Source organism: Orussus abietinus, unplaced genomic scaffold, assembly GCF_000612105.2.
Source record: "Orussus abietinus isolate OABI.00-Male unplaced genomic scaffold, Oabi_2.0 scaffold25, whole genome shotgun sequence".
In the NCBI taxonomy this organism is placed as follows: domain Eukaryota; kingdom Metazoa; phylum Arthropoda; class Insecta; order Hymenoptera; family Orussidae; genus Orussus; species Orussus abietinus.
The window spans coordinates 134250-146398 of NW_019394504.1; the positions used below are offsets into that span (position 1 = coordinate 134250).

Here is a 12149-nt window from a genome sequence, read left to right on the forward strand (position 1 = left end):
TGACCTGCTAACGACTGGGTCAACACTCGTTCCGAAGAGACCTTGAAAACCACCGCTTGGACTTCGATCGTCTCGGTTGCTGTTCGATAATCGTCGAGTCTTACAATTATCGCTACTAGTATTAAAAAAAAAAATTCCACCTAACCCTTCAGAGTCAGAGCGCCCTTCTCGAAGATCTCGAGACCCCGAAGACGTTCGCCAGGAGCCGTATCAAGGTCTTCCACGATCTATCGCTAATGCATTCGACCACTGATGCACTCGATGCAACAAAACGTATGCACCAACGAGGAGCGTTGACCCCTTTTTCGCGGCGCTCCGATAACCCCGAACTTAATGTTCTGTTGAAAGAAAAGAAAATAATGAGAAAATCCACAATACCCAGAGTCTGTTATCGAGGGAAGAATATCTGACTTTATAATTATAAACGTTTCCTAACCGCATTTTCATTCTATTCTTGACGATCAAGGAATCGCCGCGCCTCCACGATCGAGCGCTGCCATACACGGGATGGAACTTTATCGGGGACTGTTGTACGACATAATCGATATACGACGTTTTTATATTGTAATCAATTGTAGTACTCTACGCTTCGCTACGTGACGCTGACGAAAGAGCTTAGAAACTGTTTGGTGATCCTACGGATCCCTGGTAAGTCTTGGAGGGAACAGCTCGGGAAGGCTCACCGTATCTCGCAGTCGCCGAAGGGCTCGACCGAGTCAGAAATCCCCAGGTTGCTCCGGATGACCGATATCGCGAGCTTGGTAAGTCTCTACCAAGTGTCGTACCGATGCCGGGTGTCGCTTTCCGCGCCGTGAACGAGGAAAAAAAAGACGTGTCGACCCGGGGCCCACGAGGTGATAGGGCCGTTGGACGCCTAGAGAATCGAGAACCGGGAAGGTGAACCCGGGCCCGGGTAGCCGGACAATCCGAACTCGGTGAACGGCTCTTGGCGACTGAATCGGTTCTGGTCGAAACAAAATTCAATTTCCACCGACTGCCGGCGAGTGGGGAAAGTGAGACATCTCGCGCGTTCGCGACTCGTCTCTTGACCGAGTCGATTGATCGTTCCACGTGTAAATGTGCTTTTCATTTTCGGCACTCCTTGGGACCCACGTGCCAGTCGAAAGACGAGAACATCCCCGGGAGGAGGACGGAGACTGGATCAACGCTGCTGATGGAGAAACGTCTACCGAAAATTTCCAGACGAGGCGAGTCTCCTTTGGGAAAATTATTCGCTAAATTTCAATTAAACTCGGTCTCATCCGGGGGAATCCGACGAATCGAGGCTCGATCAAATCCCCAGTCCGCAATTATTGTAACAGAATTTTTTTGTACGCGGCAAAAAGAAGATTTAACATGGCATTCCGCGCTGGAACTCGTGTCGGTGCTGTAACGAACTCGTTTCATCGCGGTAACACGAGTTTCCAGTTGAAACAGTTTTATAATGCGTTTCCTCTTTCGTGCGATATTTCGTAATTTCTTCTCGGTTGGGATTATATACATGCTCCCATGTGTCCGAGATCCAACTCGATAATGGAGGTAAAAAATTGAAAATAGAGGTGGATACGAATTACGTAAACAGAAAATCTAATTTATAAACCTCGCGTCGTGGCGGCGTTAAACGGCATAGGTGAAGACACGGAAAGTCTACGCTGGACTAACGGCAGTCGAAACGGTTCTTTCGATTGTCTCGCCCGTCATTGATAATAAGTCGAAATCGTTGCCGAGCGTCGAATTGAAGGGAATCATTAAATGCTCGTTACAGGGTCTCGTCATCGCGTAAGAACGTGCAATCACAGTGCAGAAGTCAAAGGGAATTTAAAATCGATGGAAAGACGCTGCATTAAGCATATTTGCCGATTACGAAATGACTGCCGCGCAATAATTGTATATTATTAAACACTCCCGATAATGCTTTAGCCGGCAGAAATAATCGAAAGCAATGTTGCAGCAGCTGACGCGAAATGATCGCTCGCAAACGAGGCGCCCACCGGGAGGTAACATTGTTTCGACACTCCACGGGAATTTTCGAAATCCTCCCGACAAAGATTCGCTTTGAAAAAATTCCGAGGTTTACAAAGAGTCGCTTCTCCCAATTAGCTTAACAATATGAAGATACGACAGAGACGAGCGGTTTCTCTCGACTCCCTCCTCATGAGAAGTAGAAATCTCCGGCCTCCTGACGAGCGGAGAAAAAATTGTCAGTACTGTGTCGTTCCGGCGAATAGAGAATACGCAATGGCACTCGAACAAATGGCAAACGATAGGGACCGTGACAAGAGCCGGCCAAATTCGTCCGAAGGTACGGGAAGAATAACAATTTTTCGCCTTTACTTGGGAAGTCGATTTGACGAATAGTCGCCGACCAAGGTTGGCGCAAACCGAGGATCTCGCTGGCGGTAAATTCGGTACTGTGCGCGGATTTAAAAAAAAAAAAACGCAACTCGTTCCTGGTGGTTTTGAACAATTTAATGACTTATTAACAGGGACAGATTTTTCGGTATGAACACTCGGAATTTCTCGAGACCGTTATTGGATATACTAACTTTTGCAGCCAGCGAGGGATTGGACGTCGTTGGATGTGCGATAACGAAGATAAACTAGCTAACCTCTTTCGGAGCAGCAAAGAGACGCTAATATTTCGAGAGTGCAGCTCTGGAGACTGTATCGATTCCAATTGGACACAATTTTTCTCAATCGAGGTCGCATTTTTGCTTATTAACCGTCACGCTTCCTGAAGATACCTCTCTTCGAATTTACATAATCAATTTTTCATAATCGTAGATTATGGAGTTGCATCGCGTCGAGACGAGTTTAATAAGAAAATCGCACGAAGAACTGTCACGTGTGTATGCATCTCGGCTGCATTGCGCATCGTTTGAAGCACCTCGATTTTTCGGGCCAGGTGTGGAAGCAGGGTCTTCGTTTCCGGTTCTTCTCCTTGTTTTTCTCCTTCTCCGACTTGTCCTCGGGGTCCTTTACGTGACACTTTTTAATGATGGTCACCGAGGCCTTTCCGCAGGGTGCGTTTCCGAAAGGACCGCACACGCAGCAGTTCTGCTTCTTTCCTTGGCAGAAGCATCCTCCCTCTTCCTCTTCCTTGCCCTCTTCCGTCTGAATGTTTTTCCCGTTGTCGACTACTTCCGGTTCCTCTGTAAAATAAAAATTTGAAATGAATCGAGTGATAATGACGAAGACATAAATTAATTTCAGAAAGCCCGTGTACCGCCTTCGACCGCAACTTCCGAGATCGACTCCTTCTCGGATTCTCCCGGCAAAGTCGACTCCTCTTTTAACTCGAGGTCCTTCTCGGGTTCGTTTTCATTTCCCGAATTTACTGGGGTCCGCTCCTTCTCCGGGGCCTCCTCGTTACTGGCTGGTGGATCGATAGGTTGCAAAATCGTCGAAGCTGGCTGCCTCGGTACGGGACGACCGCAAGAACAAGTCGGGGTTATCTGGAAATTGCAGACAATTACCATTGTATAATAAATGCCCACCGACCGCGATACTTCTAGGCGACGACAGTTTCCGCGATACAAGAGACAAACTGGTCCAATGTCCATGTTCTACCGTCTGGTGACAACAGCAAGGGAATTCTCCTTTCCTCCTGGCTTTCTTGATCTCGGCCTTCTTCTTCCGCCCTGCACTTCCGGTGCATATACACTTGCCACTCGACCGAGCAGGGTCCTTCAGCTTCGCCATAAACTCTTCAACGACTTTATCCCCGTACGAGGTTCTTAATTTCTCCAGACATCGAGCCATGGTGTGCAACACCTCCGGACGGGAACCCTGGAAAAAATGCTTATCTCTCGTCCGATTTCAAATCGATACTTTTTTGGAGAACCCGGCACACCTCTAGGGAGTTGGCATCCCTTCGAGTCCTGGACCTGCCTTCCCTTTTTCCTTCTTCCTTTTCCACCTTCCTCCCCTTCCTCGACTCTTTCGCACTTTTCGACGCCCTCTCGGGCGAGCCGTGACTCCCCGACCTCGACTTCCTGGAGGGGTTCCGCTTCCCTTGCCTCTTCTTTCTATCTCCTCTCGATTCCCTGGGTCTTTTCCTCCCCTCCCTCGAAGGGCTCGATTTTTTCTCACTTCGCTCTTCCTCCAACCCTTCGAGCACCGGTCCGCCGAGGTTCGCGTACCTGGTGACGATGTTCGACAGTTCCGTCCGCACTTCCTTCAGGTCCTTGATCATCGACGAGCACAGAAGTCTCGTCTCGTCGCAGTGGTTTGCATTCATCACCTGGTGTTCCAAGGAGGGATCGTACTTGTCCGTCGAGGCGTCCTTCGTCCGATCCTGAGCACTTCGTTTGTGGGAACCTCTGCCTTAAAAAACGCACTCGTTGGATCTATGTAAATATTTGAATTTTCATAGGATACTTAGAAGAGGTCGGGAAATACCTTGGAAGCATCCGGAGCCTGCCCCTCTTGTGCGAGCAACGGGCAGACCCGCCGTCGAAAGGGATGCCATCACCGAGAAGAGGGCATCCCTTGGAGAAGTGCCTCCAGAAACTGCCCTCGTTCCCAGCTCGGCTGCTCGACGCCATGCAGTTTGGGCACAGCGACTTCCTGGGAATCCTCCAGGGGGTACTCTCCTCGTAGGGTCCGTTGATCGCCCTTCGGATTCCAGGCGCTCCTCGAGGAATTTAATCTTTATAAAAGTAGACAAGAGAATTAAATTTTCTTTTTTCTCTCCAACCAAAAGTATCATGCAAATAAATGACTTGAATTTAACTTGCCTTCTGACGAAGGTCGGCGGTCTGTTGGCGAACGACCTCGATGTCATCGCCAAAAAACCCTGGCTGGTACATGTCATAAAAGTCATAAGGGGTGTACATGGCACGCCGTCCCGCACCTAGTTTTCGGCCAGCTGCATGAATTCAGACTTCATTTAAATGCCCGATCTGCATAGATATGTGCCCATAATTATGAATGTGGTCTAAGTCATATATTTTTTCTTTCGAAATTACATTGAATTAATTTCGTTTGAAATAATATGGCGTGAAATAACTGATAAACTCATTTTTATTTTAACTTTGACTTAGACCACTTTCATAATTATGGACGCATATCATTTATTACCAGATATGGGCAGCTCCTCGGATGGTCAGGATCTTCAAGGTTAACTCGTGTGACGGACTCGGCAGAGACGTCCCCAAATGTCAGGGATCCTCCGGGGGAGAGTCAGGGAAGAGTCCATCGAGTCTTCAGCGAGGGTCGTTGATTTACTTTACGTGGTTGCGGGTTGGATGGTCGAACTTCGCGGATGCATCATCCGAAAGGATTTTGCCCTGAATTTTGAGGCATCCTTCCAGCCGGTGGAATTCGGTCCTTAATGATTTCGTTTGTCGTTTCTCGACAGGACCACGAGGAGCGCGGCTGACTCGTCTGGATAAAATAAATTCGATCATCACCGAGTCTGGAAACGGACCTTAAACATGTCAAAAATATTAAATACCTGAGGAAAAACAGAGGAAGGTCTGGCAAAATCCCGTCCCTTACCTCGGTTTAAATCGTTTAAATTGGCATGACCCATAGGATGGGAAACGTGCACCGTTCCTCCAGAAATTAACAATATAATTAACGTGGCTGGCGTCGACGACGCTCCTCAAAGAGTAACCCATGGCTTCCGGCGAAGACCGACACCCGCCCATTCCGCCTCTCGCGACGACCTCGAAGACGTCCTCGTCCCCGGAGCCGAGGTCCAAGGTCTCTCTACACAAGGAATCGGAGGCTCTTCCTCCTGCTTTTCCAACGGAAGGACGCGAAATCGTCGAGCGTTCTCGGGTACCTCAAGAAATTCATTCCCAAGGTGCCCGTACTCCAGGAACCCGAAGACCGATCTCGAGATTTTTTCAGGTATCCTTGCAGTCCATCTGCTCGGATATCCCGTCGAGCGTCAACCCGGTCGAGCTCTGTTTCTCGATGATAGACGAGCTAAGGATGACGAGGAGCGCGTTTTCCTCGATGCTGAAGAGGTGCCTGGAGGCCAAGCAAAATCCAGGAGGGAGGAGAGATCGTCCATGCGAGTCCCTCGGGATTCAGGAAATTCCAGGGAAGGGAAGCTGCGTCTCCATCGGTCGAACCCCCTGGCTGGGGGGCGCGAGGAAGTGCGCTTCCTGCGGGACCCCCTGCGAATTTTGTAACCTGCTCCACGACGTCTGCTTCGGCATAAACAGTTCCGAGTCTTGCCCCCGAAAGGTGTGCTCGTCCTGTGCGACTCTTCTGCGGTCTCGAGGCCTCGTGAGAGTCGACTCGGGGTCGGACCCGAAGAGCCTCTTCTTCGACTTCTTCGCCTCTCGGCGAAAAACAGCACAGGTGCGCAGAGAACGCGGAAGCGCGGCTCGTGCCAGGAAGCGGCTCTTCAACGCCGTTTCCGGCCAGGGCGGAAGCAGGAAGCTCTTCGATAATTATAAATTTCAGTGATCCGTGGGGGTTGAAAATGGTCTCTCCTCTCCTCGTCTTCTTCCCTAGACCACGGCCCTTGTAAAGCGAATCCAGTTCCGCGATACTTGTCTCTTGTCCCTCGTCGCTAAAAAGTCATGGATCTCGAGATTTGAACCTAGAATAAAGGCACTTGTTTCTTAAGATCCGGTGCTCCCTCGACTATTTTCTGATTTTTTGTTTCGCCGCGTCCAACCGCGTTCAAGAACGTTAACCCTTCAGGGGGTGATAAAATTAATTTTACAATTTTTTCCTAAATTTCCGTCACGGAGTCTTATATTTAAGGGGGCTGAGAATCATCCTTGGATTCGAGATGACGATTTATCGCGACGATTACTCCGGGTTTACTCCGTGCTACTGCCAGAGACCGAAGCGCAAGAGATTTTTCGAGTTCTGCAGACGAGTGTTCCTGCTGAGGAAGGACGAGGACGAGTTAGATCGGTGGCAAGGGTGCGAGAGACAATGGTTTTGTCGAAACGGAGAGTACGACGAGCATGGGGGTGTTTATGGCGAGGACTCCGAGTCGGTCATCGGGGGAGATCTTCGAGAGAACGGCTCCTTCGAGTTCACAGAAACGGACTCCGGCATCGAGGAAGAGTTCCTCCCGCTTCCTTGCGACCCCTGCACTTGTCCCGTCTGCAGACCTAAACGTTTATTTCGGCTCTACCCTATCCCGAGGTACCCTAATTACGACATCCCCGGACTCGGTAATTTGGGCGGATGTCGTCGAATTCAGTGCAGACGACGTCGACCCGTGAGAAGTCATTGCGGAAGAAGACTGTTCAATTGGAACGGAATATAAAAATCATCCTCGACAGGACTTCGCTAGAGCAACGAGGACGGACGTCCGGAATATTTTGGAAAAATTTTATTCATATTGCACAAAATCATTCGGAATTAGTTATATATAAGTCTATTAAGGGATATGCGCCGGTATTAAATGTTCTCTGCTGACACATCGTTCTCGCTCACGATTCGGCAGATGGGATCAATTTAGTCTCCGCTAATCTGTACTTATTAATTGTCCGTTATAGCGGCCGATAAAGCGAAACCATTTCGTCGTTAATAAAAATTCACGTGAACGTCTCCCTCGCGGTTTGTCGTTCCGACGGTCGAGGTGAGAATTAATAACTATATACCATCTTAAGGCCAAGTCGAAATAACGCGATCTTGACCATCCTTGTCTTATTTCCTTGCGGTACGTTTATGCGCTCTCTCCTCTTATCCGTGCACTCGAATCGATGCGAAGAAACAGCGGGGGCGGAGTAAATCTACGAGTGCTCGACGCGATGACACGGTGACGATGGTAAAATGGAATAAAATATAATAATATTAATAAAAATAATACGTTAAACCTAGGAACCACGCTTACGCACCAGGTGCGGAAAGCGCAATACTTGTCGAGGAGAGTTTCGCTCGGATATCAAAGTGCTCGTGACATCGGGACGGCTTAACGTGTACGCAACGTTGTCCCTCGATTCTATCAATCACCGATATATCGAGAAAGAAAAGATTATATCGCGTGTACGTGAATGCACTTTTCGGTACGCACGCTCGCGCGATTACCGATTCTTAGCAATGTCGCTTCTACGAGGCTCGCGTTCTACTCGTACCAATTGGCCAGCGAGAAGCGAAAGACGTAAGGGCAAAAGTACTTAGAAAAATATCTCGATTTACCCCACGCGTTCGAAATACGGAAATACGAGGCGTAAGTTACGAACGCTATTGACAGGAATTGCCGAGATCTCGTCGAAGTGAGGTCTGGTTAAGCCAGGAGGAGTAGGCAAACGGTACCGTCGTCGTATTGAAGTATCAGGGCTCGATAGATATATATATATGCAATAAATTATAGATATTCACGGTGCAAAATGTCTCTGCGGCGATCTACGGAGGTCCCGCGTACCTCGAATCGATAAAGCTCCAGCTAAATGCCTAACGGTTAAAAGTTTCCAGCGACCCTGCGAACGTTTGTGCTTTCTAGACGTCCGCGACGCTTGTTCGCATCCCCTCAAAGGCCGTGATGAAATACACGCTCGCGCTTCAAAGAAACGTGTAATCGTCGGTATATGGACCGACATATATGAGGACGCCTGTATCACCGACCGCACAGCTCTTTCGAGTCGAATCGACGATGCGGTTAGTTAAACGATACACATAATTAAACAGGAGTTAATGGATGCAGCGCGGTGAGATTCTTTGGAGGAGTTTCACAGATTGCGTTCGGATAAGAGAGCGTTCATCGCGCGTCCTTTGCAGTTAGTTTCTCTATTAACTCTTGCAAGGGTGCCAATTCTCGTCTTTCTATCAGGTTGAACTCCTGAAAAAGAGAAGAATCTTGATAGAAATACGAAATGTTAATTTATATGGATATGAGATAATCATGGATCGAGAATTACGTCGCATACCTGAACGAAGAAAATAAAATGTTTAAACGATGTGTTCAAATGAGCTTCCTCGCCCAGTTGAACGACCTCGCTAAAGTGCTGATGATAAATATGAGCGTACACTCTGAACAACCGCTTTAATATCGTCTTCGCAATGGAGAGGAAGTTCTTTGGAAATGGAACTCCTACGTAGCCATGGAACGGAGTCAATGATAGAATTAAATTACGCAAGAAAACATTGGTCCGTACGTGCAAAATGTCCGTTACCTATTTTAGAAGGAAACAACGTTTCGTCGTCCAACTGATCTTGCACCCACGTCATTAAGTAATCGATGTACTTAGGTGCGGAGCATTTTATTGGTTTTTTAACCGTGTGTCCATCTGCCCAATGATATTCGTATTTTGGACCGGCTGACATAATCGGACAGCTTTCTTCCGTACAAAATTCCGTAATGGTACCGTACAGCATGTTGATTTGATTGAAAAAGTCAACAGCTGTGGTGACAAGACATTACGATTATTCCAAGTAACGTCGTAATACACTCATTTCTATTAAAACGGTTCGATAGACTTACTGTTGACCGCGACCCATTCGTTAAGATCTTCACCTTCTGGGAGCATTACGGCGAGTCGTAAATTTCCAGACCCAAGAGTGGCTGCTGCATGTTTCATTAAGTCATATTGGTGCGTACCCTCGGGAATATTTTTCTTTGGCTTAAAAGTTTTCGAGGATCGGCTTCCACTACAAAACATCATCTTCTTTATCAAATGATTAAACCATAAGCAACTAACAAAAGTGGATATTACAAATTAATTTGTTTTCACAATTTCATGGCAGAAATAAAGAATGGACTTTCATCGAGCTCTGACGAGTGATGTGGACTTTGCGAAACGATTATATCTTAAACGGTCTTCGACAAGTGTCAAGAAGTCACGGCTCTCCAATATAAACAAATATGGCCAGTGGACGACAATTGGCCAGAAAGGGACGTAATGATTCCTCCGTCCTATCCGTCTTTAAGAGATCCATGAAGCTATTCCAAGCAACGCTTCGATGTAATTCAAAGGACGCGACGGTGTTCCTCGGTCCTAGGGACGGATCGAGGACGAGTCGTCCTTGCCCATCGGATTCGCGATGAAAGCCCAGCGTCCCCGCGCGCGCAACTTACAAAAGGAAGCTCATCGTGCGTTAGATTAGAGTCCTCCGGCGAAAGCTTGACGGGTGCGCGGGGGCGAGGCGGATCCTTCGTTGAGCTGCATAAAATCACAGAGTGCCGAGTGCTGCGGAGGTTCGTTAAAGGGCTTCCTCTGTCCTCGATGCAGCTAGGTCGAGCCAAACGTCTTGTCGACTACCGTCGACTGATCGACCGATTCCTGGATGCCATCAACTACTCTTCGCGGTCCCTCCGGATGCCGACGAATCTCGCTCCGTCTCCGTCGACTGCACTCCTTGGTCGCGGCTGGTCGCTAGTCGCGATAGGTTCCACTCGCGACCGGTGGCGGCGCTAGTGATGTCGTGCTCACTCGCTACCAGATGCCGCCACCTTACGGACAAAGTGTGTTCGCGGATCGAGGACGGATCAGAGCGATTATAATCGATAGAAACTTCAGGGAGGGAAATGACGTCCCACTGGAGATTTTCAACATCCATCATTCTTAACAAGGAACAAGGTGAATGACCGTACGAAGTGTGGAATTAAACTGACATAAGTAACGTAGCCATTTATACTGAATTACAGCTAGTTACAGTTTTATTGTTAATAACACGTCAGTGTATGTACTATAGAAATTGAAGCATAATTAACTATGCATCACTTTATCATCTTTTTAAGAAACCCAAAATTATCTTTGAATTTTAACTTATCACTCTTGGAAGTTGTTTTTGGGAGAACTAGTTCATACATCTTGTAGTATCTTAATATATTTTCTGTAAATGAAAAGTCAGATCAGTTGAAATAAATCGACAATGACATAATTAATGATCACGGTTGTTGTTAAAAGTTTGTTATATAAACGAATTGGTACATACCTACATGCTTTGGGTCTAACTTATACTTTTGTGCTATACTTGCAGCAGTATGTGTCTGCGGATCTTGAGCATGATTTTCGATCAATTTTAACACCTGTTTTAAACTACATTTTCCCTCTGGAATAACTGATGGTTCATAAAATCCAAATTCAAATTCTGGGGCAGTAATTCTCTCGTGCGGTAAAGACCGTTTAGGGTCAGACTTTACATTCTCTTTTATTCCCTGTAACATAAAGAAATCAATTCACGTTCAATAAATCTATTTTGGTTAACTTGAATTAATAATGCAACCCATAATATATCTCTAAGCAGTTACCTCTGGATCATGAGAAACGATACGAACATCCTTTAAACGATGATCAAGCTCCTTATCCTTTTTATTATGTTTTTCCATAAAATCAGGATACACTGAAAATAAGTCATTAATGATCTAATATAATCAGTTTCTTTGATCAAGAATACCGATATTTAACCATATTTTGGACATAGAATCTCAACTGTAAACATACACTTCTTTACAATGTTTAATTGTTCTTGCGTAGACTTATACTGCGGAGCAGGATTTTGTTTATCTCGAGAAAGAATCTTCTGAGCTCTATTATCAACATTAAATCTTTGAAGTCTTCTTCCCAATATGGAATATACTTTTCCCATTTTGTATTCACAATTCTGCAGCACGAAAAACCGTTATTTATCTAGAGTGTAAAAATATGTAACATAGTTTGAATTAATGTCAACAGTAGTATTAATTCACAATAATAGCTATATTTCTTTCTCATACAACCACATTGTTGTAGTCAACGATTAAATTAAAAAATTTGTGAATCGTAGCTCATGGTTTTATGATTTCGTAATTCAGTCACTCTGTATAATCACTGCAGCAACTTAACCACACTGAACCTCACCGAACATAACCTATCCTGAATATAGTTATCCACATAGAAACTACATTATCAACTGCTATCAATGAAGGACTTTCAGCAATTTTTCCAACTAGTTAAATGTGTAAGCCACCCAAATGCCACACGTAGGAGCAGCACAGGACATGGGTGACTTCCGATTTAATTTTTAACTAATTCTAGTTAAAATTCCTCGTTTAAATAAAGAAGTTAGCGGAGTAATTTTATAAAAATAACAGTCGTGGTAGACCCAACACTATTTGTCTGGTTCACAATGAACGTGATAAAGGTACTGAACGATTGGAATAATTTTCGTTCTTGTAGATGATTCTTCAGCAAAATTAAAAAATCATTCGAATCTTCCAGCAAAAGCCCGCGGAAATATTCGACCGC

At 46.2% G+C, this 12149-nt stretch overlaps 2 protein-coding genes across 5 annotated transcripts; both read right to left on the reverse strand.

Moving 5' to 3' along the window:
- Positions 1 to 7297: 7297 nt before the first annotated feature.
- On the reverse strand, positions 7298 to 10298 carry LOC105697756 (MOB kinase activator-like 1). The gene is made up of 5 exons (XM_012421379.1): positions 9998 to 10298; positions 9404 to 9570; positions 9096 to 9323; positions 8850 to 9013; positions 7298 to 8761 (listed from the first exon to the last, which is right to left on the reverse strand). The coding sequence occupies exons 1-5, from the start codon at positions 10009 to 10011 to the stop codon at positions 8681 to 8683; spliced, it is 654 nt and encodes a 217-aa protein (XP_012276802.1). The 5' UTR covers positions 10012 to 10298; the 3' UTR covers positions 7298 to 8680.
- Positions 10299 to 10524: 226 nt separating this feature from the next.
- Positions 10525 to 11890, reverse strand: LOC105697655 (protein NDUFAF4 homolog). Of its 4 annotated transcripts, none has more exons than XM_012421167.1 (5): positions 11763 to 11890; positions 11367 to 11526; positions 11174 to 11265; positions 10858 to 11080; positions 10525 to 10755 (listed from the first exon to the last, which is right to left on the reverse strand). In XM_012421167.1, the coding sequence occupies exons 2-5, from the start codon at positions 11509 to 11511 to the stop codon at positions 10640 to 10642; spliced, it is 576 nt and encodes a 191-aa protein (XP_012276590.1). In that variant the 5' UTR covers positions 11512 to 11526; positions 11763 to 11890; the 3' UTR covers positions 10525 to 10639. The 4 variants fall into 4 exon arrangements, with proteins under 4 accessions (XP_012276590.1, XP_012276589.1, XP_012276591.1 ...); XM_012421166.1 differs by having other exon boundaries at positions 11367 to 11552; positions 11763 to 11837; XM_012421168.1 differs by lacking the exon at positions 11763 to 11890 and adding an exon at positions 11639 to 11755.
- Between the last annotated feature and the right edge of the window lie 259 nt (positions 11891 to 12149).

Bases quoted from the DNA above. Each gene is read 5' to 3' on its own strand.
- LOC105697756 (XM_012421379.1), bottom strand. The intron at 9,324-9,403 runs GTAAGTCTATCG...TTGTCACCACAG, and splicing joins CGAATGGGTCGCGGTCAACA to CTGTTGACTTTTTCAATCAA. The intron at 9,014-9,095 runs GTAACGGACATT...ATGGCTACGTAG, and splicing joins GTTGTTTCCTTCTAAAATAG to GAGTTCCATTTCCAAAGAAC.
- LOC105697655 (XM_012421167.1), bottom strand. From the start codon at position 11,511: ATGGGAAAAGTATATTCCATATTGGGAAGAAGACTTCAAAGATTTAAT. The intron at 11,266-11,366 runs GTATGTTTACAG...ACTTATTTTCAG, and splicing joins ATTAAACATTGTAAAGAAGT to TGTATCCTGATTTTATGGAA. The intron at 10,756-10,857 runs GTATGTACCAAT...TTTCATTTACAG, and splicing joins GTTAGACCCAAAGCATGTAG to AAAATATATTAAGATACTAC.